General features: G+C 36.2%; 1 protein-coding gene across 1 annotated transcript in view; it reads left to right on the top strand.

Moving 5' to 3' along the window:
* The window catches only part of LOC140160705 (ufm1-specific protease 2-like), a 42,379-nt gene extending 33,874 nt beyond the window's left edge, over positions 1-8,505 (top strand). The window contains exons 10-13 of the mRNA XM_072183992.1: positions 2,349-2,626; positions 4,421-4,523; positions 5,055-5,179; positions 8,327-8,505. Of these exons, the coding sequence (XP_072040093.1) occupies positions 2,349-2,626; positions 4,421-4,523; positions 5,055-5,179; positions 8,327-8,413 (593 nt within the window). The 3' untranslated portion in view covers positions 8,414-8,505. The remainder of the gene's footprint in view (positions 1-2,348; positions 2,627-4,420; positions 4,524-5,054; positions 5,180-8,326) is intronic.
* Positions 8,506-24,546: the final 16,041 nt, after the last annotated feature.

The raw sequence follows: 24,546 nt of genomic DNA, 5'->3' as shown, positions 1-24,546 counted from the left end.
AGTACATGCGAAAATCCAACAATTGCTCTCTAGGGCCTCAAATGTGTTGAGAATCAGAGAATTGATTCTCACAACGATTCTTCTAAACTTATTTTGTGAGAATCATAATTTGTTCTCCCCAAAATCGTATTTATTTTATACACGGCAAACTACATTGATCAGTCAATTACCACTTGATTCTCAACAGATGATCGCGAGTCTGTGAGAATCAGTTGTGATTCTTACAAAGTGCAATGAAATTGTGCCCCTGCTGTCAACTTGAGACAATACAGACTATTCTGTCGGTCCAGCTTCTAGTCTTGGGCCCAAACTTCATGTGGCTCACGGTTTGTAATCAACGACAGAAACCGGCTGTGAAGGATGTTGTCACTCCAGTCCAAATTCAATTTCGGAAAATCAACACTCGACCATGGAATTTAATTGTCGGTTTGTCATTATATAAAACAATAAATCTAGTAACTTCCACTCTGAAAACTTAGAAACTTGTTTGATTCCACTGACTATTTCCGATCGAAATATACACAACATCAATGACAGAAATCATCAACAAAAAATTGAATCAAGGACTTGTTTTCACTCAAATTTGAATCGCATCATCAACCGGAAGTGACGTGGCACTGACCGACAGAATAGTCACAGTGTTGTTGTTCTTACATAACTTTGCAATAAGGGTGCCTGACCGCCTGCACATCAGATTCTTTTTATAAAGGGTTCACAAAAAATAACTCCCCCCTTAAAATTACAAGACATTTCTTTGCATAACTTGACATAGAATTCGTTGTTTTGAAACATCTGAAAACCTGTGAATAAAGGAATCATTTTCCCACCCTCTCAAAGTTCTTTCATTAAAAAATCTTTTTGTTTTGGCCAAAAATAATCACATTTTCCAAAAATGATGCTTTCAGAAAAAGTTGCAATTTTCCACATCCTATACATTTAATGTACAAAAACATTCTCGATATCAATGTTTTGATTTATTTAATGGTATTTTTGTTTTCTTTAATTTTTATGTATACGATTACCCAGTCACCCATGCAATCATCTTGCAGTATAAAACAATGACTAATTTTAATTTAAAACATGTACTGGGTTTTTCTAGAAGATTTTATTGAGCCGGTGTTTCAAAAATGGTAAAATCAATTTAGGAGTTACAAAACATTTCTTTGCATAACTTAACATTCATTTTGTCGATTTGAAAAATTTTAAAACCTGTGAATAGAGGCATCTTTTTGCTACCCTACCAAAGTTGTCCCTTCTCAAAATCTTTTTTGTTTTGGTCAAAAATAATCACATTTTTCCAAAATGATGCTTTAAAAAAGTTGCACTTTTCAACATCCCATACATGTAATGTACAAAACTTTCTCGGTATCAATGTTACGATTGATTTAATTGGTTTTTTTCCTTCACCTTTTTGTCTCTGAACTTTTAGTCACCCATGACAAACATCAGGTAGTGCAAAATAATGATTTGTTGAAGCTAATTTTGACATAAATGAGGATGTTGAGAAGTGCAACTTTTTCTGAAAGCATCATTTTTAGAAAACGTGATTATTTTTAGCCAAAACAAAAATATTTTCAGACGAAAGAACGTTGGGAGGGTAGAAAAACAATTCCTTTATTCACAGGTTTTTAAATTTTTCAAATCCACGAAATATATGTCAAGTTATGCGAAAAAAAATGTTTTGTAATTTTAGGGGGGAGTTATTTTTTGTGAACCCTTTAGCTCTTGACTTACATTAACCATTGTTAAATGTACTGTTTAAAAGCCATAATGTACGATCTTATAATATAAAGTTGGTTAATTTTTTTCAAACCTGATTTTTTTTGGGCATATTTGTAATGTTTACACAATGTATCAGCTTGCACCTAAATGGAATCGACCAAATTTGTTGTCTTTGTAGGTCAACAGAGCATAGGTCAACAGAGCAAAGTTCTACATAAAGTCATAATTATGGCTTTTCAGTTTAGCTTGTTATTTCAGCTTAAAATGGACAGCAACCCTTCCCAGCAGTTATTACTAAATATTATTTCAACATTTTGAATAAAGAATAACAAAATTAAAATTTGACAGAAATCGTACATTAAGGCTTTAAGGTCGGAATCAAGAGCGAGTGATTCAAAATCATAGCAGAAGACTTTGTAAAACATATTGCTATTACCACTATGTGTATGATTTGCAGATGATAATTATGATTAGTAATACAAAGTACTTTATAGTGCATTGCAACAGAAAAGCTCTCAATGCACTTTACAACAAAAATAACAAAAAGCATGCAAGATGGTTCTGACTTTAGTATAGTTTGGTAAAGAAGTATTTCATTTATATTTATCGTATCTTTTGATTTACAGTTGAAGGTGGAACGCCCTCTATTGTTCAAGGCACCTATGCGTACCATCACTATATGCAAGATCATTTTGATGATAACAAATGGGGTTGCGCGTATCGATCGCTTCAAACGCTCTTCTCATGGTTTCGTCATCAAGGATATATGGATCATTCCATTCCAACTCACAGGGAGATTCAGCAGGCATTGGTAGATGTGCAGGACAAACCAGCTAACTTTGTGGGATCAAGACAGTGGATTGGATCAATTGAAGTCAGCACAGTGCTTAACCAGCTTTTAGGGGTAGGCCCATGTATATTATAATCATCCATAAATATGTGACATTATCCAGTCGTGTACCCATAGATAACTGACACACAGAAATGCATACCAACAGGCAAAGTCCAGCATCATCAGGTAATGAGAGCCCATGAAATTTGAGGGACGAAAATGCTATGCACACTCTTGTCCATGAGCGTCACATGAGCATCCTATACACTGATTGCAGCTGGAATGCAGTAGATTGTGCACATTCAACATAGAGAAATGTGTGAGGTTACGCATTTCCTGTGATACGCACTGATCACTTGCGCTGTGGATATGCGTAGGGACTGTGATGTAAACATGTTATTTGGGCAAAAAAGCTATATTTTCTCTTTAAATTTCACTATTTTTGTGGTAAAAGAATAGAAATAAAAGCTGCTACCTTTTAATATCCTTTACACGCAAATAAATGTGTCCTTGGTAGTCAAAATGTTTAAATAATGGGTTTGGTTAGGTTTTTCCTGCCTCAGGAACGTGGGGATAAAGGATACAGCATTGCCCTTTATTTCTAAATTTGAAACAAAATTGTTCCCTTTGTGTTAGACTATACCATAGTTGAATTTTGATAAAAATGTGTTATTATTATTTAATCATGATGAACTCAAAATTATACTGATGTTTATTAAACATGTTAAAATTAAAGTATTCAATAGTAAAATGGTCAAGAGTTAATTAGATGATTAGTCATGTTAGTGACAATAAAAGTTATCGAATTCAACATATCTTGCATAATTATAATGGCTCACTTTTGATTTTAGAATCTACCAGTAAAAAATCTACATTGGATTTTAAGCAGAAGTTTACCCCGGGACTTTGGTCTCTAAAACACACTGTCAATCATACTTGTTTATCATTTATCAATCCAATTTAACCGCAAGTACTAAGCATGGTAGTACATGACACGCTAAATGTACGTCCATGCACCACTAGAGAGTTTAACTTTCGCGCCACCACAAACGTGCCGTAAATTCCATAGATTGTTGTGTATGATGTAGTTAATGGTAATGGCACATGCCCGGAGGATTTAAACAATAGCGAGATCTGGATGACCAATCACAAGCATTTAAAGATGCATTCCATCATGGCCAATTTTAGTTAGGCCAGAAATTGGCCTAACTCTCCATAGAGTCCTGCGTTAAGAATCTTAACCGCAACCCAAAGTAAGAAGTCCACTTGGGAAGCTAACAAACGGAGGGAGTATATGGTGACTAAAAATATCAGATGTGAAACTCTATCAATTGCACACAAATTAATACAAATTAGCGTTTTATGCTTAAATAGTATGTAAAATGGGCAAGTGGACTACGGAGAAGTCAACCTTTGTGTTGGCATACTGTCAACAAGGAATCCAAATTGTCCTCCATAGCTCCCAATGTCATGTTACAGAATGGTGTCAGATTCTATTAGTCTATTAGTCTAGTATTTATTTCTGTGGACAACTAGCTTACCAATAGGTGACATGCTACCACAAAAAGAGAACGTAAAGTTGCAAGTTGGTAGTTTCAAAGCATCCTGACTGAGTGTGTTGATATTCTTTGTTTACCACACACATGTACAGGCCAGTAGTATGTCCTTTGTGAATGGCTCATTGTGCCCCCATCACAAAAGACATACAGAAATACTGTTGTCTTGAACAGGTGCGTCTGAAACAAAGAACATCAACTCAGCAGCCAGGACATCTCGAAACTGCCAACTTGCGACTTTACGCTCATTTTGTGGTAGCAAGTCACATGTATATGTGTGTTTATTCTAAAACTTTTTTTCTTTTTGCAGGTGACATCTAAAATCATGTTTGTGAGTTCTGGAGCAGAGATGGCCAGCAAAGGAAGAGAACTGGCTGTGCATTTTCAAACCCAGGGTACTCCTGTCATGATAGGTGAGTTGCTGTACAATGTGTGGCAAAGATGACTACCCCCCCCTTCCCCCCCCCCCCCCCCTCCATGCAGTTCATTATTGATATTTCTGTTTTTAGGGGTTTTTAAACTTAAACTTGAATCCCATCCAGCCATATTTCCTTACATTTTATTGAGTTCATCATTGTAGGACATCCGATTTAACACCCACATTGTTTTCGAATAAATGAAAGTTGCAAAAATAATGAATAATGTAAATAATGAAATAGTTGCCTCACTTGTTTTTTAAAAATATGTGACGGGAAACTCAGAATCAACAGTGCATTGCTTTCAAATAAGTTTAAATTAAATAGGTACCCTTTCAAAGTGGTTATTCCAGTGCTCCAAATTACCTAAGTAACTGTATTTCACACTGATTCTAAGCATGACATTTCCATTGAAGACAATACAACAGTACAAAACTTGGTATGACTTTATTTTATTAGTCCATACCACTCTAAGAGTGGATTGGAGTGAATCAATGTATGACATTGTAATGAATTTGCTTTGTACAGGTGGAGGAGTGTTAGCCCATACCATTCTAGGAGTGGATTGGAGTGATAAGTCTGGGGACATCAAATTCCTCATCTTAGATCCACATTATACAGGAGGTGAAGACTTGAAAGTTATACAAGACAAGGTAAGATGTTTGTAGGGCTATTCCATTTAAAATCCACACTACCCCTATTGAAGATTTTGGAAATTCATCGACAGGGGGAGTATGTTTTTCAAATGTGATTGGTCAGAGTAAATCATTTTGAAACCCATACTCCCTCTGTTTTATGGCTTTACCTATATTTTCCACAACTGGAGTGAGTATTTCAAATGGAAGTTAGCTAATTGTCTATTCTATTCAAAATTTTTACTCCCTCTGTGGAAGACTTTAGCTAAATCTTCCACAGGGGTAGTGTGGATTTTAAATTGAATAGCCCATATCAGTGCAGTGGTGCACTTCAGTAACACAAGGAATTGTAAGTCCTAAAGCCATAGTAAGTACATGCAGCTCGCCATTAATCTTTAGGCTATATTTTAGTTATTATGAATTGGACTAAGGATAGGTTAAAGGACTTCTGATACATAATATGTGATGCGATCAAACAAAATCAGTCGGAACTCGGAAATATTGATTTTGAGATATAGCCAAACAAATGAAATGTTTTCTTTTATTTCCTGTTGTTTTGAAAACTCTTTAATTGCTCATATCTTTGGAACTGGTAGTTCAATTTCAATACATGGGTTTTCTGCAAAATGCAGCTTTGTAAATGCTTTTTACTATCCTGAAACTGAAAATTTTAATATTTCTGAGTTCCGACTGATTTTGCTTGATCTCATCACATACACATGTATGTTGTGGATGTTAGAAATGCACCACTGGTTTCACTAGACTTTGATAACCATAAATGTGACCAGATTGGGCCCAATCAGGCTAAAGTCTGCAATAATGAAACTGGGATATAGGCAAAAATGAGGAGAAAAAAACAATAAAAAACGTAAGAAAATGGATGTGTAAAAGGTTCATAACTTTGCAACCAAGCATTCAAAAGACCTGGGGGTTCAACATCCGTAAGTGTAGGTACTGAGCAAGTTAGTAATGGTAGTAACTCAGTTTTCAAAATTTCTGACTTTAGCCTGAGTGGATCAGATCGTGTTACAAATATTTTACAGAGCTCATTGTATGCATCAATGTGTCAATCTTTTCTATCTGTGAGCTCAGTGAATGCAGTTTAGCATTGCAATGTTAAATTGTGCACCATACCAGGTGATCAAGGAAAGAAAAGAGCACTCCTGTAAGTTAAAATAATAAGGAAAAAAAAGATTGTTTGCTTGTCCAACAGCGACCGACCGTAATTTACCACCCGTGTTTAAAAATAAAAAAGTTTTTAAAAACTTTTACCGACCGGCCGACCCAAGTTTGCGTGCATGCATATGTTTGGGGTTTTTTTTTGGTTTTTTATTCTACTTTTTTATCAACCGCTGATAAAATAAAAGTTTAATGAAAACAAACTCAAAAATAAAAATCTATATAAATAAAAGGAAGTCGCTAAATCTTGTCCAGAAGCAGTCTCCGAGATGCTTTCACTTTCAGCTCTGATTTATTCGTACATTGATCGGGTACATATTGCCATTAAACCATCTGACGTTCATTTTTGCAAAACTATTCAGTCACTATGGAAATAACAAAATAAATGTTCGGTTGCTAGGCCGTTGAGGTCGTTAACCTTATGGGTCAGGTCATGATAGCAAACGCGTCAAAATGCAAGCGGTATCCAACACGCGCGGTAAGTGGCGAGTCGCGTACACGGCACATATGGTTTCACGCGCATTGCGGCGCATGGTATGGACGCATTTAATGTTGGCTTACAGCGTAGGCCTCACGTATGTTTGTCTGGGTGTCTGGGTGTGTACGTGACTGACTGCTTCTCTGAGACAGTGGCGGATCCAGGAATTTGGAAGGGGGGGGCACACTCGGAAGTGTTTTGCCGCCACCTTTTTGAATGGCCACGAAGCACCATTGTGTCACGCGCCGTGCAGCCGGCTGTATCCCCTCAGAATTGGAAACTGGGTCAAAGCAAAGGCCTTGAAGCCACTTCAGGGGGATCATTGGGTGTAAGCTGATGAAAGGGGGGGGGGGGTTATTGGGTGACAGATTTGCAAAAAAGTCCACTTTTCAGATGGAATGTTAAAATATAGCCAACAGAGTCGTTCAACTGTTCAGTATAGCCCCAAAAGATTAAATGATAGGGGGGTGGGTGAGCCCACTTTAGTGGAACTTGAAAGTCCACATTTTGGAAATTCTGCGAACCCCGCAAATAAATCCTGGCTATAATTAAATGTAGGCCTAGCTTTTAACACGGGCTCGCTAAAATGTTTTGCTGCAACTTTTAAACATGATGCTTACATGTTTTATACCATTAGGCCTATAACCCGAAACGTTTTCTAGCAACCTCTTTAACATTAATGTTTTATGTTTGTTGGGATAAAGTTAAAATCAACCATTTTGTCACGAGCTGTTTCAAAAGAAATCTGAGGATTGAGTGAGTAACAACATTATCACAGGTCTGGATATTCACTTAAAGTTATTCAGCTTCTTTAATATGACAGGAGCTAACATATGATTATCAAGCTAACAATATAACATGGTCATTACTATACATGCTATACTGGATGAATAATCTACACCAAGACACCATGATTATCATCATCACCGTTTACCATGTTTACTAACCACTCCCATTTACTAACCGCTCCCGTTTACTCAACTAGCGGGGACCCGCGCGAAGCGCGGGTCTCCCGCTAGTGTATAATAAAATGGTCAAATAAAAGCTTTCAGTAGACATACTAGAACCACGATGTCAGAATCTTTAGTCTCTGTACACACCTGTCTTGACTTCAGGCTTAGTCTTTCAGGTGGTATTTTAGTACACCACTGGGCATTACAATCATACAAAAAAGTAGAAAGTTACAAGTTGGTAGTTTCAAAACACAGCCCTTGGTGTTCTTGGTTTCACACACACCTGTTCAAGCCAGAAGTATGTCTGAATGTACTTTGTTAATAGAGGCAAAATGGGCAAAGAACATACTACTAGCTTGTACAAGTGCATGGCAAACAAAGAACACCAACCCAGGGTGTCTTGAAACTACCAACTTACAACTGTATGTACTCATTTTGTTATAGCAGGTCATGCCTATAAAACCAGAGAGTAGGAGAGATGGTCCAATAATGGAAAATTTATACAAATCTACAATCAATGCTCAATTAATGTAAATTATTATTTCTCCTGTGCAGGGTTGGTGTGGATGGAAAGGACTTGATTTCTGGGACCAAACAGCCTACTACAACTTGTGCCTGCCTCAAAGACCAATTGAAATATAAAGAAACAACTGCATTATGATCAATGTTGTTGAAATTGAAGGCCTTAAAATCGGAACTTATATTATTTGCCGATTCATATGCTAATTTTTTTTTATTCCCTGCATGTTGAGATTTTCAATACATTAGGTATATAAAAGTGGCGTAACCTGCCCGACTCAAAGAATAGACCATGCAGGCTACCATTAAAGTTGTTTTGGCCCGAGAAAAATTGTGCTACAATGCAAAAACAAATGAGGTACGTAAGCATCCTGATGAGCTTAGATGGCTGTGTCCATAACAGTATGCATAATAGTCGGAATGACATGATTGATGATGGGTCTGTGATTAATGGCCATTCTGTTTGAAATCCACACTGCCCCAGTGGAAGATTTAGATAAAGTCATCCACACAGGGAGTATGGGTTTCAAATAAAATAGACAACTGGGTAACGTCCATTTGAAATACTTGCTCCAGTTATGGAACATAGGTCAGTAATTTAAAAGCCATATACAGGGGGAGTATGGGTTTCCAAATAATTAACCCCAACCAATTCTATTTGAAAAACATACTCCCTCTGTGAAAAACTATCAAGGGAAATCAGATGTTACTGGATCTGGGTCTGGATCATTTATATACTCCAATTAAGCAGTGAATTCTGCATCACACTAGAGTTGAACTAACATTGATTTTGAGATATTGGCAAAGAAAGTGTTAAAATTCTTTTGTTTTCAGCGAAACATGGGTTTTCCCGCTTCTGAAATCTCTAAATGTCCTTGTTAGAAACATATGTATAACTCATTTTTGACCAGGGTTGACATGTGACACATTCCCCTTGATCATGTCACGCTTTGAGAAGGGCGAACTTCGCTATTCCGAAGGTTCGCTATTCCGAAGGTTCGCTATTCCGAATTTTTGCTATAAAAAAAATGAAAAAGGTTCTCTATTACGAATGTTCTCTATTCCGAAAACAGAAAGGTTCTCTATTCCGAATATAAAAAAGGGTTCTCTATTCCGAATATGAAAAAAATAGGTTCTCTATTCCGAAAACGAAATAAGGTTCTTTAATCCGTGTTCTCCACTCCGAAAATGGAAAAAGGTTCTCTATACCGAATATGAAAAAGGGTTCTCCATTCCGAAATCTGGGGCCCGTGACCTTTGACCTCTGGGGCCAAGATGGGCAAAGGATAAATCAACGGGGTAGGGCCCGTTAGTGTACCACATATGGGCTCTGGGGCCTTTGTAGTTTTAGCGCTAGCCTTGACAGAATGATGTGTTTGATGACGGAGGAAAAGGCCCTAAAAGAAACAAAGTAAAGTTTTTCGGTTAGCCATAATGTTACGAATTCAACTGCATATAACATATTCGGAATAGAGAACCTTTTTTCATATTCGGAGTAGAGAACATGGTGACTTGTTTCGGAATAAAGAACCTTTATTCATTTTCGGAAAAGAGAACCCATATTTGAGTATTCGGAAAGGAGAACTGTTTTTCATATTCGGAATATAGAACCTTTCTATTTTCGGAATAGAGAACCTGTTTATGTTTTGGGAATTTTCTGAATAGAGAACCTTCGTAATAGAGAACCGTTTTTTCGGAATAGCGAACCGTTAATTACATTCGGAATAGCGAATGGTAATATTACACGCTCGAAAAGCGAACCTTGAAATAGCAAACCTTCGAATGGCGGACCTTCGGAATAGCGAGAGGACCCCTTTGAGAAACATTCCCAATATGCTGGCGAAGTGACATAGTTTTAAATCAGATTAACTACCATAGCAATAGATGAATACAATTTTGACTATATCGCCCCGCACTACAATGTTCATGCGGTACCGATGCATTGAACCATAGATGTCAAAGAAATGCTAATCACTTGCACCTGTAAGATTAGTCTCTTTGAAAAGAGCAGTATTGCATTCAATCTATTATATGATTGAAGACAGGTGATGAGTGCAACCTGCTGTAGTGCAGAGCGATCTATTCAAAAATTGTATTCATCTGTTGCTATGGTAGTTAATCCGATTATGACGTCACTTTGCCAGCGTATTAGCTCTTTACCCTATTACAAGAACTTTTTTAGGAATTAGTGGTAAATGTTCTAATGGAGAGGTTAGCGCAAGCAGGGAAGTGAGAGTAAAAGCCCAATATGCAATAGCTGCCAGGTGTCATGTTTTTAAATGTGTATATGCCAATATTGTCAAATGAATGGATATAGCACAGCTATAGGAGATGTTTTCATGCATTATTTGCAGGAGATATTTGTATTGAAGCTCTTGCTATCACACTCGATGGGAAAACGCAAAGTCTTGCAATCGAGTTATCAGCCTTGATTTTCATATTCTGTGCATGGTGGCAGTGATAAAAAATAAGTTTCTCTCAATTTTTTTTTTGTATACTGAATTATTAGAATTATAGGATCATGCATTTTTGATCCAGCCTTTTAATAGGCATGTCCACTAAAAATTGAAGTACTTTTAAATTGATTCAGACCTAACTTCCCTAGCAGAAATTCTATACAGCAAGAAGTGTATCAAAAGTGTATCAAAGTGTATTAAAACTGTATCAAACAGCAATTTAATACAGTTTTGATATACAAAGGGTGTATTGAAAATGTATCAACTGAAAATATAAGGTATCAAAACTGTATCAAATACCACCTAACTGTATCAAAAATGTATCAAAAGTGTATCAAATTGGAACTTAGTTAATTTTGGCCATGCTTGTGGTGTATCAAAAGTGTATCAAATTGGACTTTGCAGTTTTTCAGTGTATGTAAAGTGTATCAAAGTGAACTTTTTGGTGCTAGATGTATATCAAAAGTGTATCAAATTGGACTTAGTCAAATTCTGGCTGCATACAGTGTATCAAAAGTGTATTAAATTGGACTTTGCCTGTTTTTTAGTGTATGTAAAGTGTATCAAATTGAACTTAGTTAATTTTTGGTGGCTAGAGGTATATCAAAAGTGTATCAAATTGGACTTGATCAAATTCTGGCTGCCTATAGTGTATCAAAAGTGTATTAAATTGGACTTAGTTTATTTTGGGTGGCTAGAGGTATATCAAAAGTGTATCAAATTGGGCTTTCATAAACTGACCTTTTGTAGTGTATCAAAACTGTATCAATAACTGATCACATGTCTAGATAATGACTCATCATTTTCAAATTTGCCCATGTGGCATGTATGCAGTTAACACCAGGATTTGCATTTGGAAATGTACTGTATGTTAGAGCAAATTATGGTGTTTTATTTATCATGATGAAGATACAAACATGCTTGTAGACTGCACATTTGGTTACAATGTAGTTGTAATCAGGGACTGTGATTAAAGAGGAAATATCTGACTTTGTTCTGATAAGGTAAGCTTACTATATATTATATATAGGGCCTCAATGTATATGTATTAAGCATGAATATAGCACATGCCTGTATAGTAGATTCGTAGCCTTTTTGTCTCTTTATTGAGGGTAACAACTTCAGTGACAAGCACTGCTTTCCAAGCAGGCCCTCTGATGTATGTATGTTCCATTTTGGTTGGGTTTTTTTGCTTCTTTTTTGCAAGACTTTCTCACACATTTATCCTATTGCGTTGTAATTTTGAACGTTGATAGGGGAAAGTGCATTGAGCTGCTCCATGATGGGGGAAAGTGCTAGAGGTCAGCATTAGCAGTAGAGGGCAGTGTTGAATTTGAGCTTGATTAGACTAATTTCAAATTTTGACCTTTGACCCCTTCACTTTGGGGTCATTAATGTTTGCAAATATGTTTAGATCATGTAAGGATAATTCTTGTTGAATTTGAGCTTGATTGGACCAATTTTGAAATTTGAAAAACTGTATCAAAAGTGTATAAAAAACTGTATCAAAAGTGTATAAAAACTGTATCAAAAGTGTATACAAAACTGTATCAAAAGTGTATCAAAAAAACTATCAAAAGTGTATCAAAAAACTATCAAAAGTGTATAAAAAACTGTATCAAAAGTGTATCAAAAACTATATCAAAAGTGTATCAAATGGCATGTATCAAAAATAGGGCGGTCCCGCTGGCCAGCATTAGAATTGGAACGCTGATTTGATACAGTAACATATTCGATACACTTTTGATATAAATTATGTATGAAATGTGTATGAAATGAAAGGATAAAAATGTCAACGCTAATTTGATACAGTTTAAATTGGAACCCTGATTTGATACAGTTACATATTTCATACACTTTTGATATAATTATGTATGAAATGTGTATGAAATGAAAGGATAAAATTTGAACGCTAATTTGATACAGTTTAAATTGGAACGCTGATTTGATACAGTTACATATTTCATACACTTTTGATATAATTATGTATGAAATGTGTATGAAATGAAAGGATAAAAATTTCAACGCTAATTTGATACAGTTTAAATTGGAACCCTGATTTGATACAGTTACATATTTCATACACTTTTGATATAATTATGTATGAAATGTGTATGAAATGAAAGGATAAAAATTTCAACGCTAATTTGATACAGTTTAAATTGGAACCCTCATTTGATACAGTAACATATTCGATACACTTTTGATATAAATGATGTATGAAATGTGTATGAAATGAAAGGATAAAAACTTGAATGTTAATTTGATACAGTTTAAATTGGAACCCTGATTTGATACAGTAACATATTCGATACACTTTTGATATAAATGATGTATGAAATGTGTATGAAATGAAAGGATAAAAATTTCATCACTAATTTGATATAGTTTAAATTGGAACCCTGATTTTATACAGTAACATATTCGATGCACTTTTGATATAAATTATGTATGAAATGTGTATGAAATGAAAGGATAAAAATTTCAATGATAATTTGATACAGTTTAAATTGGAACCCTCATTTGATACAGTAACATATTTGATACACTTTTGATATAAATGATGTATAAAATGTGTATGAAATGAAAGGATAACAATTTGAATCTTAATTTGATACAGTTTAAATTGGAACCCTGATTTGATACAGTAACATATTCAATACACTTTTGATATAAATTATGTATGAAATGTGTATGAAATGAAAGGATAAAAATTTCAACGATAATTTGATACAGTTTAAATTGGAACCCTCATTTGATACAGTAACATATTCGATACACTTTTGATATAAATGATGTATGAAATGTGTATGAAATGAAAGGATAAAAATTTGAATCTTAATTTGATACAGTTTAAATTGGAACCCTGATTTGATGCTTGCTTGCTTAATTCGAGTGGTGTCCTCGAACTGTGATGGCTTTCCACAACTTCCTGTCCTCCATTGCTGTCTTGAAGTCTGCTGCCTCCAGTCCAGTGTCATTTTTCAGAATGTCAGTGTAGGTCAGAGCAGGTCTTCCAGGTTTCCGCCTCCCATGCTTGGGTGTCCAATGAACCATTTTTGATGCGGGCTCATCACTTCTAGAACAGTGGCCAGCAAACCGGGTTCTTCTTTCCCTGATCTTGTGGCTTAATTTGGGAAGATCTCTATATAGGTCTGCATTTGACCTATGTTCTTTCCAATGCACATTCAGTACAGTTCTTAGCATACGGGTGTAGCAGCCATCCAGACCCTTTGCAAGTTTAGGGGTGATGGTCCATGCTTCGCATCCATAAAGCAGCACCGACTCCACTGTTGCAGCAAAAATACGGAGTTTGAAACTCTTGGTAAGAGTTGACCTCCAGATTTTCTTTAGTTTACTGCACGCCCTCCATGCTGCTGCTTTACGTAACTTGACATCCCTTTCTGTGCTTTTCATCCAAGCGCCTAGGTATTTGAAGTCATCTACCTCCTCTAGTTCTACACCCTCATTTGTTGTGATGCTTTCTCTCCTGTTATTGTAGGACATATACTTTGTTTTACTTCCATTCATCTTCAGGCCCACTTTAGCAGCTGAAGTCTCCACTCTACTGAAGCAGTTCTTGTGCTTGGTGTATTTCCTCAGACAACAGTGCAATGTCGTCCGCAAAATCAAAGTCTGTCACCACAACTGGACCAACTCTCCTACTTCGCCTCTTTTCCAGATGGAATCCTAGCTCCTCTTCATTTCCTTCAATAGCTATTCTCAGTGCAAAGTCGAGGACAATCACAAACAGGTATGGGGCGAGGTATCCCCTGAAGTACTCCTGCTAAGATTTCAAACAATTCTGTCTCGCCATCTGGTGATATTACTTTCGCTTTTGTGTTTTGGTACATTTTGCCAATAGCTTCAACAATCAGTTCCGGAATACCGTAGGCATGGAGTATCTTCAACATCTTGCCTCTATGGATGGTGTCGATTTGATACAGTAACATATTCAATACACTTTTGATATAAATTATGTATGAAATGTGTATGAAATGAAAGGATAAAAATTTCAACGAAAATTTGATACAGTTTAAATTGGAACCCTGATTTGATACAGTAACATATTCGATACACTTTTGATATAAATTATGTATGAAATGTGTATGAAATGAAAGGATAAAAATTTGAACGCTAATTTGATACAGTTTAAATTGGAACCCTCATTTGATACAGTAACATATTCGATACACTTTTGATATAAATTATGTATGAAATATGTATGAAATGAAAGGATAAAAATTTGAACGCTAATTTGATAGTTTAAATTGGAACCCTGATTTGATACAGTTACTTATTTGATACACTTTTGATATAATTATGTATCAAATATGTATGAAATGAAAGGATACATTTCATTTGATACTTTTTGATACATTATCTTGGCATTTGATACACTTTTGATATGTATAAAATGTGTATGCAATGTTAATTTGATACAGTTTTGATACCTAAAAGTGTATGAAATGAGGGTTCCAATTCAAAGCCTTTTATTTCATACATTTTTCATACGTATCAAAAGTGGTGTATCAAAAGTGTATCAAATTTCAGCCAGGGTTATTGGCTGGGAATTGATGAAAGAAACATTTTGGCGTTTAAATAATCTTAATCGGACGTTTCATTCCAGAGATATGGCCTTTTGAGTGTTACGGTTTTATATAGGGCTGCTAGAACATGTTAAAAAGTTAAAGTCCAAAAAGGATTACTAACAGAAAGTGCAATTTTAAGGTACTTTTTCTTAAGGTATTTATTAACTAGCGTTATCTGGAACATTATATTTGCTTATAACAACATGAAAATAAGATCATCCTGAAAATTTAATCGATTTTGTTGACATACAACAAAAATATAAGACCTCAAAACCCATGGTTTGTTTGGTGAAACCGCAAGCATGATCATAGATGGCCGCCATGGAAAATATCTCCATAGAGAAGATGAACAATAAATGCATTATTTCAAATGAATGGCGGTAGTCTTAAACATTGTTCAATCTTTTACGGTCAGCACATTTTATCTTCAAAAATTATTATATTTCATCATGGCATAAGTTTGGTAATATTAATCACTACCAATTTTGAGAAATTTGCTCCAACTCAAAGGTTATCTTTAATACATTGAGCAATACACTGTGTGTGCATGGAAGCCATGATGGATAGCATATGAAATGGACATGGTAGTGAGAAGTGCATGATTTGAGATGTGTCATGTAGGCTTAAACATTCTTAAATTTCTTAACATCCTGTACATTTTGTCTTCAAAAATAGTTACATTTTATGACTATGTAAGTTTGCTTGTCTGATTCACTCCAAATTCGGAAATAATTGCGTTTGAACACCTGATGCGCGGAATGGTGTCACTTCAACCTGTTGTAGTTCTCATCTCATTAAATTTTTCATAAAAAAAGTTGATCTCTGCATGGAGGAAGGTCCTCTCTATTTACTGACCAATCAGGAAAAAGTTTGGTTAATGTTTTCCGGTGGAATCAGGAATTTCTTGAAACGACCTGATATAGGCCTACATTTGGATCAAAAACAAGTATGTACGCCATTTAACAGGCCTGGGATTTCTTGTATCGATCAGTTTCTCCACAGACAATACGTGTGTGAGTGCACGCACACAGTAAATGAAAAATCGTTCTAGTGGAAACTGTATGGACAGTGGGCATCCCTACTTTTAATGACATTTCTACATGTGTATAAAAGCTATACAAATTTATTATTTCAAGAGGACATATGTAGTGGTATAATGGCATGGTGGGCCTTCAGACTCGTACATATAAATAATCACATCTGTCCCTTCACTCTAGGGCTTGCAGAATCACTTGCCTGGCAGTCCGGAACAAACAAAATTTGACATTGGGCAACCAAAAACACAGAATAACATACCAAAAACACAGAATAACATACCAAAAACATATTCAGGCATGGAGTACATTTTGGCGTAATTATGTTTTGCCTCAAGCGCATCAGGAACTGTTGTGCGCAACACTCGCAGACAGTGATAGACCCTATCGAATAACCAACCGTAACAGTAAAACCACAGACTACTACAGACAAACCACAAACAGTCAGTCTCGGCATCACTGGATAATGAGGGCCGATCATTCCATGAAAGGGGCGCAACACTGATTCAGCGTCCCATAGATAACGTGTGAATTCGGCCTACTTCAAGCGGCATTTCTGGAGTCCCTGCAATACTTGGCAAAATAAATTTGGTATCAAATTAAAGCTCTGTTTCTCTAGATTCAAAATTTTTTGTCTGCATATATCGATGACCATTCACTTTTTTCGCTAATTTGCGGTGCAAAAAAAAAAGAGCTAAAAATATACTAAACTCACCACTCACATTTCAAAATCGGGTTTTCTCTTAAGCCACAGAGAATTGCTTTTGAGATCAATTGTCCAGGTTTTTTTCTGCAAGTTATCATTAAAGACACTTGTCGAATTCATATGAGCCGATATTGAGTGATTTAAAGTGAACATGGTCGCTACAATCTCATATTCACTATGGACTATATTAGCCGAATTTCGTTGTTACATAAAATGCGGAGTGATTTAGTGTTGCGCCCTCTAAAGTGCGACAGACGAAACTGCTACGCATACACGGCATATTTTTACAGAACGCGAAGACACCCAATGCCAAAGGCATGCTGCTGACATGATTGTTAGACATGCATGATCGAACGATCAGCCCTCATGAATATGCGAGAATTCACAGCATACAAAGCACAGGGACTTTGACTTCATGGATAGTCTGGTAGAAGTAGTCTGTGGGTATAACAATTGAAATGGCAGCCATGTTGGTGGACAGTTTTAAGTGTCAGAGGGACAAGTCTCCAATTTTGTTCCACAACCATTCGTACCTGTCGCCTGTTATATTATCGTGTGAAATGCTCCAAGGTCTCTTGGTGGACAGAATGAGAATGCGTAAGGTAGGGTCTATAGGCACAATTTGAAATGCTTCATGGAGTGACGCAGTGATTGCGTTGAAGGAGCTTCACAAACAAACATTTAAGATTAATGCAGAATTGTTTTTTGAATATTTCCGCAGGTAATGACCTAAATACCTTAAAATTTACATCTAGCTAACAGTTCAGTATAGGGAGATTTTTCTTCTCTACTTATGTGGTTATCACAAAACCAACAGGGACAAAAACACCCAATGACAGGCTGGATGATGAGCATTCACAACTGCAATTCAGTTTCTGTTGCTTAAAATAATTGCTGCTACATGTATGTACAAAGTATACAGCTCATGAGGAAGTTCATGCTATAAAGACCTGCAACATAGTCTGAAATTGTATTGTACCTACATGCATGCAAATCATTTCAGTTTCAGTGTGTTACAGTGTAAAATAGCTTTTCCGCACGTCTGTGACGGGCTTGGACTTCGGACATGCTCATTTTCTAACCAGCACGTACGACAAATGCCATGAAGTGTTGCCACTGTGTATTTTTATGTTTTCATAAGAATCCTTTGATGTTGGTTCATACATTATGCACTATAACAGCGTGTGTGATTGGTCATAAACAACATCAATTCTCGATCTATCAATTTTCCGGTCGTAAACAAGCTGCGCTAGAACCTATAGACGCTTGGGAGTCGAATATATGCACATATTTACACAAAGCGCAAGTGATGTACGCTCGCATCCAAAGTAACATTTTCTCTCAGTTGGTAATGGAAAAACTTTCAGGGCCGGGTACTACACCCCTGCCCAATTTTGTGCCTATTTTTCATTTTTCTCAAAAATTAAAAGAGCATTGGTGACAAGTAAGATATGCATATTATAGGGGCAAGGACTACAACTACTGCCCTGGAAGTTTTATTTCAGCACAGACAACAGTTGTGGAGTTACAGTCAAAAATGAGGGAAAACCAATATTTGATCAATAAATCAATAATTACTTGCCTTGAGTTGCCGAATTTTCAGTGCAGTAGTTGTAGTCCTTGCCCCTATAATATACATATCTTACTTGTCACCAATGCACTATAATTTTTGAGAAAAATGCAAAAATAGGCACAAAATTGGCCAGGAGTGTAGTACCACCTTAAAAAGGATATAACGAAATGGGGTTTTTTTTGTCTGAATTTTTAGTTGTGTTGGAAAACAACAGGATATAAAATGTTGCGTATACATGAACAGGTTTCATCAATGTATGTGACCTGTTGCTACGAAAAGATCGAGCGTAAAGGCGCAAGTTTGTAGTTTTGAGACATCCTGGATGCCGAGTTGATGTTCTTTGTTTACCCCGCACATGTACAAGCCAGTAGCATGTCCTTCGTGAATGGCCCATTGTGCCTCCATTCACGAAGGACATACAGACATATTGGCTTGAACAGGTGCTTGCAAAACAAAGAACACCAACACAGTAGGTTGGATGTCTTGAAACTACCAACTTGCAACTTAACGCTCATTTTGTGGTAGCAGGTCACATATTTCCATGTAAAATTCTGTAAAAGAAAGCTGCACACAGCTTGAAGCAAGTCACATTTCACACATTCCATTTTCAATTAACCAATTACTTTATTCAAGTAAATGTCTAACATGATTTTGTTGACTTGTTTATAACTAATGCAATAAAACAATCCTAGAAAAACAAGAAGACTTTAACCTCTTGTCTTCAATTATTACATGTTGTGTTCAATGCAAGGAATGAACAAAAAAAACAAACACCGTATGCATTTATTATCATACAAAGTTGTTGTGATTCTATACAGCATAATATAAAACATAATGGACATAATGTTCAGTTTAGTAAACTGATATTAACCCTAAGAGAGCTACCTGCCCGATTGGCCAAAAAGAAGTTTTCATTATCAATTGGCCCAATCAACAACATTGTTAGAATAATTTCACCATGCAAAAAAAATTGGATAAATTATTTGCAAAGCTCCATTCTGATTGGTGATTAAAATGAAGATATCATGTAATTGACCAATCAGAGGCAATGTTAGATCGGCAGGTAGTGCTCAGGGGGTTAATACCACATATACAGGTTGTTATACAAGGTAACTTGAAACAATTTTTTTTTCATTCAAAGCCCACTTAATCCTACTACAGATTGTGAATGTATTAAAAACAACTCGCAACCTTTTAATCTTTAGAATATCCTAAAATGCCTTGATTGATCACCTAAGATCAGACCAAGTTAACAAAATATTCACACAGTACAAGGGGGAAGAGAATGTGAATCATTCCACATTAAACAAGATACAATAAGAGACGGCTTGATATCCTGATGTCTTCGCAGGTGAGTAAACTGCAGGATCGGGTTAAAATTTAAAACGGCATCAGACCAGCAATTTATAATAGCTAGGAACATGGTAACATCTAAAAGGAGATGTTTTACACAGATAGCAACTGGAAAAATTGCTCCTCGACCATTCAAGAGATAAATGACATGCACACCTTAACACATAACTTCCATACAAAAAGCTAAAATGGATTAAAGTACATTTGAAGACCTGAGTGCAAGAAGACTGTAAATCCACTTGGCCCCTCAACATTTATGTATACACTCAAGTTGCGTATAGTTTCGTAGTTTGGTAATGTTTTATACATGTTCAGGGGCCAAAACAAATCTTCCACAACCATTCAAGATGTTTTCACACTGGAACATGTATTAAACATTATAAAACCCTAAGAAACTATACATAACTTTAGTGTATACATGTTGAGGGGCCAAGTGGACTTATGGTCTTCTTGCGCTCAGGTCTTCAATTACCCAATTAAATGTTATTAACGTCATCAAGGATATAGAAACAAAATGAGGAGGGGGGAAACAAACATTGGATCTGCAATAACCTCGGCTTAACTTTAGTTACTCATTAAAACAAAATATGAAGCAATTGATTTAAGACTTGAGAGGTCCAATATCATACAGCTTCAAACCATTGTACCAATATGTAATCTATACCAGAAGAGTTGAGATGCAAAAACCAATGACATTTTCTAACTTATTAATTTGCAACCTGGCCACCAGCAACTGCCCAACATCATGTAGTATAGCTGTAGTGTAAATTGAGATTCTACTTAATATGTAATTTTTGAATATATGATCAAAAGTCACATAATTTATCTGACCAGTTATATTTGCCTCCCTCTCAAATTGAGAAAAATTGAGATAGGTTTTTCATCTGAACTCAAGTACTCCGAGTTGTGGGACATTACAAAAGTCGGTAGCCAATGGACCTACCAAGAACCTGATTTAATAATGGTGTGTTGCAAACTGTCCTCAATGAACCCCATTTTTGAGAACCATACACAACAATACAATTATGTTATGAGAGATGAGGTAATTCTTACTGTCTTTCAGATAATCACACCCGAATATAACATCCATGAACATTTCACAAACTCAATTCTGATGCTCATCTCACTGTCTACATAAAAATATATATCTTACACTTCCCACAATGCATTTCTTCCATTTCAATTTCCTGTACTGATTTGCTATCTAGTGCAACATGGGTTGACAGTTACTATAAGAGTACTTGGATCCAGATCTTGCAAACTATGATTATTTCTTGACTATTGACCTATAATGCAGCCAGTCTGTTCTCAAAATTAAAACAACGGAAACCTGTAAAAAGTAATAGGGGCATCATATGCTGTAATGAGGTAATGCATCATGTTGCAATGGATTCTGGGAAGGGTAAGATATCTTATAAGAACTTGCCTAAAACCACAATAGCTTATCATCAAATGCCAGGCGAAGAATACAAAATTTCATGAAGAGGATGACAACATCTCCAGGGCTCTTACTGAAATTCCTAACAGCAAGATAAACCATTAATCCTTCCGCTTAGCATACGCCAGAGGAAATGCACTGCACTGGGATTCATGTGTGTAAATAACTGACTGGATTATCACCCAGGATTCACCCAGGAACAAAATAAAGCTGAACCCAGGAACGTGCCAGTGTGTATTTCTGGCACATTCCTGTATTATATTGACATTGCAGTTAAAACTACAAAATCGTCATTCAAAAGCCTGCCACAACAATGCTCCGTTATGTCCTACCATATTGTATTGCTTCTCTTGAAATTACAAGCACATTCACCTCACTTTTCTAGTAAACATTCCTACCAAGCAGGTTAATTTCAAATCTTTTGATACAAAATGTAACTTCACATTATTTTGTCTACAACTCCAACTTCAGAAAACATGCAAATGCATGGAGTACAAAAGAATCAATACCACTTTAATAGGTGATTGGTAATTGTACTCCATAGATTTGCATATCTTCTGGAGGACGATTTGAACTAATGACCTTCTGTGCAACCGCCTAATAAAATCATTAAATTATCGACAGCCATTTATACAAAGCTGGTAGCAACAATCACACATTGCTTGTTACAATGAACAAATCATTTTCCAGGTTTAACATGTGCTTAGTCATGACACCCTTACACAAAATTATTAATGATCTCTGAAGTGAATCATCTGCAAACTTCAATGAATCTCTTGTCTTACAATTGTCATTATTATTTTACAAGTGCAGCATCAAATATAAGTACATAATTTGTGTACAACAATTCAAGAAGTTGTCTTGTATCTCTAACTGCACACTCTTGATACAACCTTACAAACAGCTGGTATACATGTACATTGTAATATAATGGACTTACAACGATACCTCTACCTTGACCAGTGGAGTATACATTTACTTTCAGGTAAAAAAAAATAAACTCCCACAAATATATTATCATTGGACGACAAAAAAAAACACCTGTTCTACGGGTGGACAGACCTTTCAAGTAGGGTCGGTCAGTCGGGCATTTGTTTTTCCTGGAAAGTTTTTGTAAACATATTTTCTAAACATTTTAATGCGAAATTTAATACATTTTGGCCCAAAAACGGTTGATCTTACATGATTTTAGCAAAATTATAAAAAAAATTCTCCAAAACGCAAATTCTGGGTCGGTTGGGCCCGTAGAACAGGGTTTTTTTTTTGTTGCCTGATGACACTGTTTTTTAAATGGGGCTAAGATCAGTAGAATACTTTTCTGATGTCCTGAAGAAGAGCTGTTTGGACAAATGGCCATTAATATGTAAAAGAGATGGCGAGTCATCAAGAGGCAAACATCACTCTTCCCCACGCTAGTTAACACCTGTACAGAGACCCCCAATCGCTCTCTCCCCATGCAAGTTAACACCTGTAGAGGAGGAATCGCTCTTATTCTCAAAAGACAGTGCCTGTAGGCCTGCTAGGGCCAGTCCAGTAATCTGTACACATTTCTCACAATGCAGATCTCAATCTAGTCCCAGATACAGATAAAACTGAACTGAAGTGAACTGATTAACAAAGGAGAAAGATTTAATTTTCACCCCATGTATTTGGATTTTCTGCAAGCTCGGGAGTGAAAAACACGGGAAAACAACCCCCGACTTTTGGGCCTTAATGCTACCCCTGACTGGACTCACTGCCATCTTTGTTCAAGAATGAAGGAAAACTTGCAGGTATTCGTACTTTGCTCAGTATGCATTCAGAATCAGTCCCTGCTTGTGCACGTCTTACTAGACCAAGCACCATTTGAAGTGATTAATAAAGGGTTACTATTTGATTTTGCAATACCCGCAAATATTCCTGATGACCGGTAACGGTACAATAATACCGGGTGGCAGTACATCTTTTCACTGTTTATAATAACCCTCATAATATTCTAGTAGCAGTCCCAAACCAAATGGTTACATACTGACATTCAGATATAAGTTTACATTTACAACAAAGATTAGTCATGATGATCATAATAAATGCTAGTATCAAGGTCAATTAATAAACACTAGTATCGGTATTAAGGTTCTTACAAGCATGTTTTTAAGCCATGGGTAATGATGTTGCTTACACTCATTGCTTATTTGATAATGATCAAGTAGACCAATGAAGGTAGTTACTTACGAGATACTCCACAGTAGTTGTAATTGGCTGCTTAGTGCTTTATAAACCACTACCACACAACAACAGGCCTTTACTTTTGATTTTTGAAGCTAGCAATCACTCTCCACAAACTTCAGCAAAGAAATATGTTGCTCATCTACAGTACCAGTGGCTAAGAGCAATAGCTGCCATGTGTAGATGAATACAATATACTGTGTGTAAATTGCCGAATGTTCACAGAGCAGCTACAAATGTATTGCACTTACCCGCTTCTGGCACTGAGCAGCCAATTTTCAGAAGTCAGGGATGTTCAATTTAAATTGCTCTCCTCACAGCGCTCCTAAACATTTTCAGCAGAGCAATTATTATGTAACTCCCCTCCCAGCAATGTTCAAAAAGGCATTGCCTGCATGAAGCATCTCTCAATGACCAGACATTGACAGAGCGATAATACCTGTGCTAAGCACGACTTCGTTTTTGGTTGTTGTTTTTTCCATACTTGAAATCGAAACGCTATCAAACCTCAATGTGAATTGTACATTTCAAGGGGGCGCAACACTAAATAAGCGTCCCATAGGATAACGTGTGATTTTGGCCTACTTGAGCGCCATTCCTGGCGCCCCTGCAATACTTGGCAAAATAAATTTGGTATCAAATTAAAGCTCTGTTTCTGTAGATTCCAAAACTTTTGTCGGCATATATCGATGACCGTTGACTTTTTTTTGCTATTTTTTTGGTGCAAAAAATATGGCCTAAAAATATACTAAATTCACCGCTCACATTTCAAAATCGGAAGTTGTCTTCATCCGCCACAGAGAATTGCTTTTGAGATAAAATGTCCGGTTTTTTCTGCATGTTATCATTGAAGACACTTGTCGAATTCATATGAGCTTATATTGAGTGATTTAAAGTGA

This window comes from Amphiura filiformis, chromosome 9 (genome assembly GCF_039555335.1).
Source record: "Amphiura filiformis chromosome 9, Afil_fr2py, whole genome shotgun sequence".
Taxonomy (NCBI): Eukaryota; Metazoa; Echinodermata; class Ophiuroidea; order Amphilepidida; family Amphiuridae; genus Amphiura; species Amphiura filiformis.
Note: the sequence above shows the minus strand (reverse complement) of the source record. Positions and strands in the feature narration are given on the sequence as shown.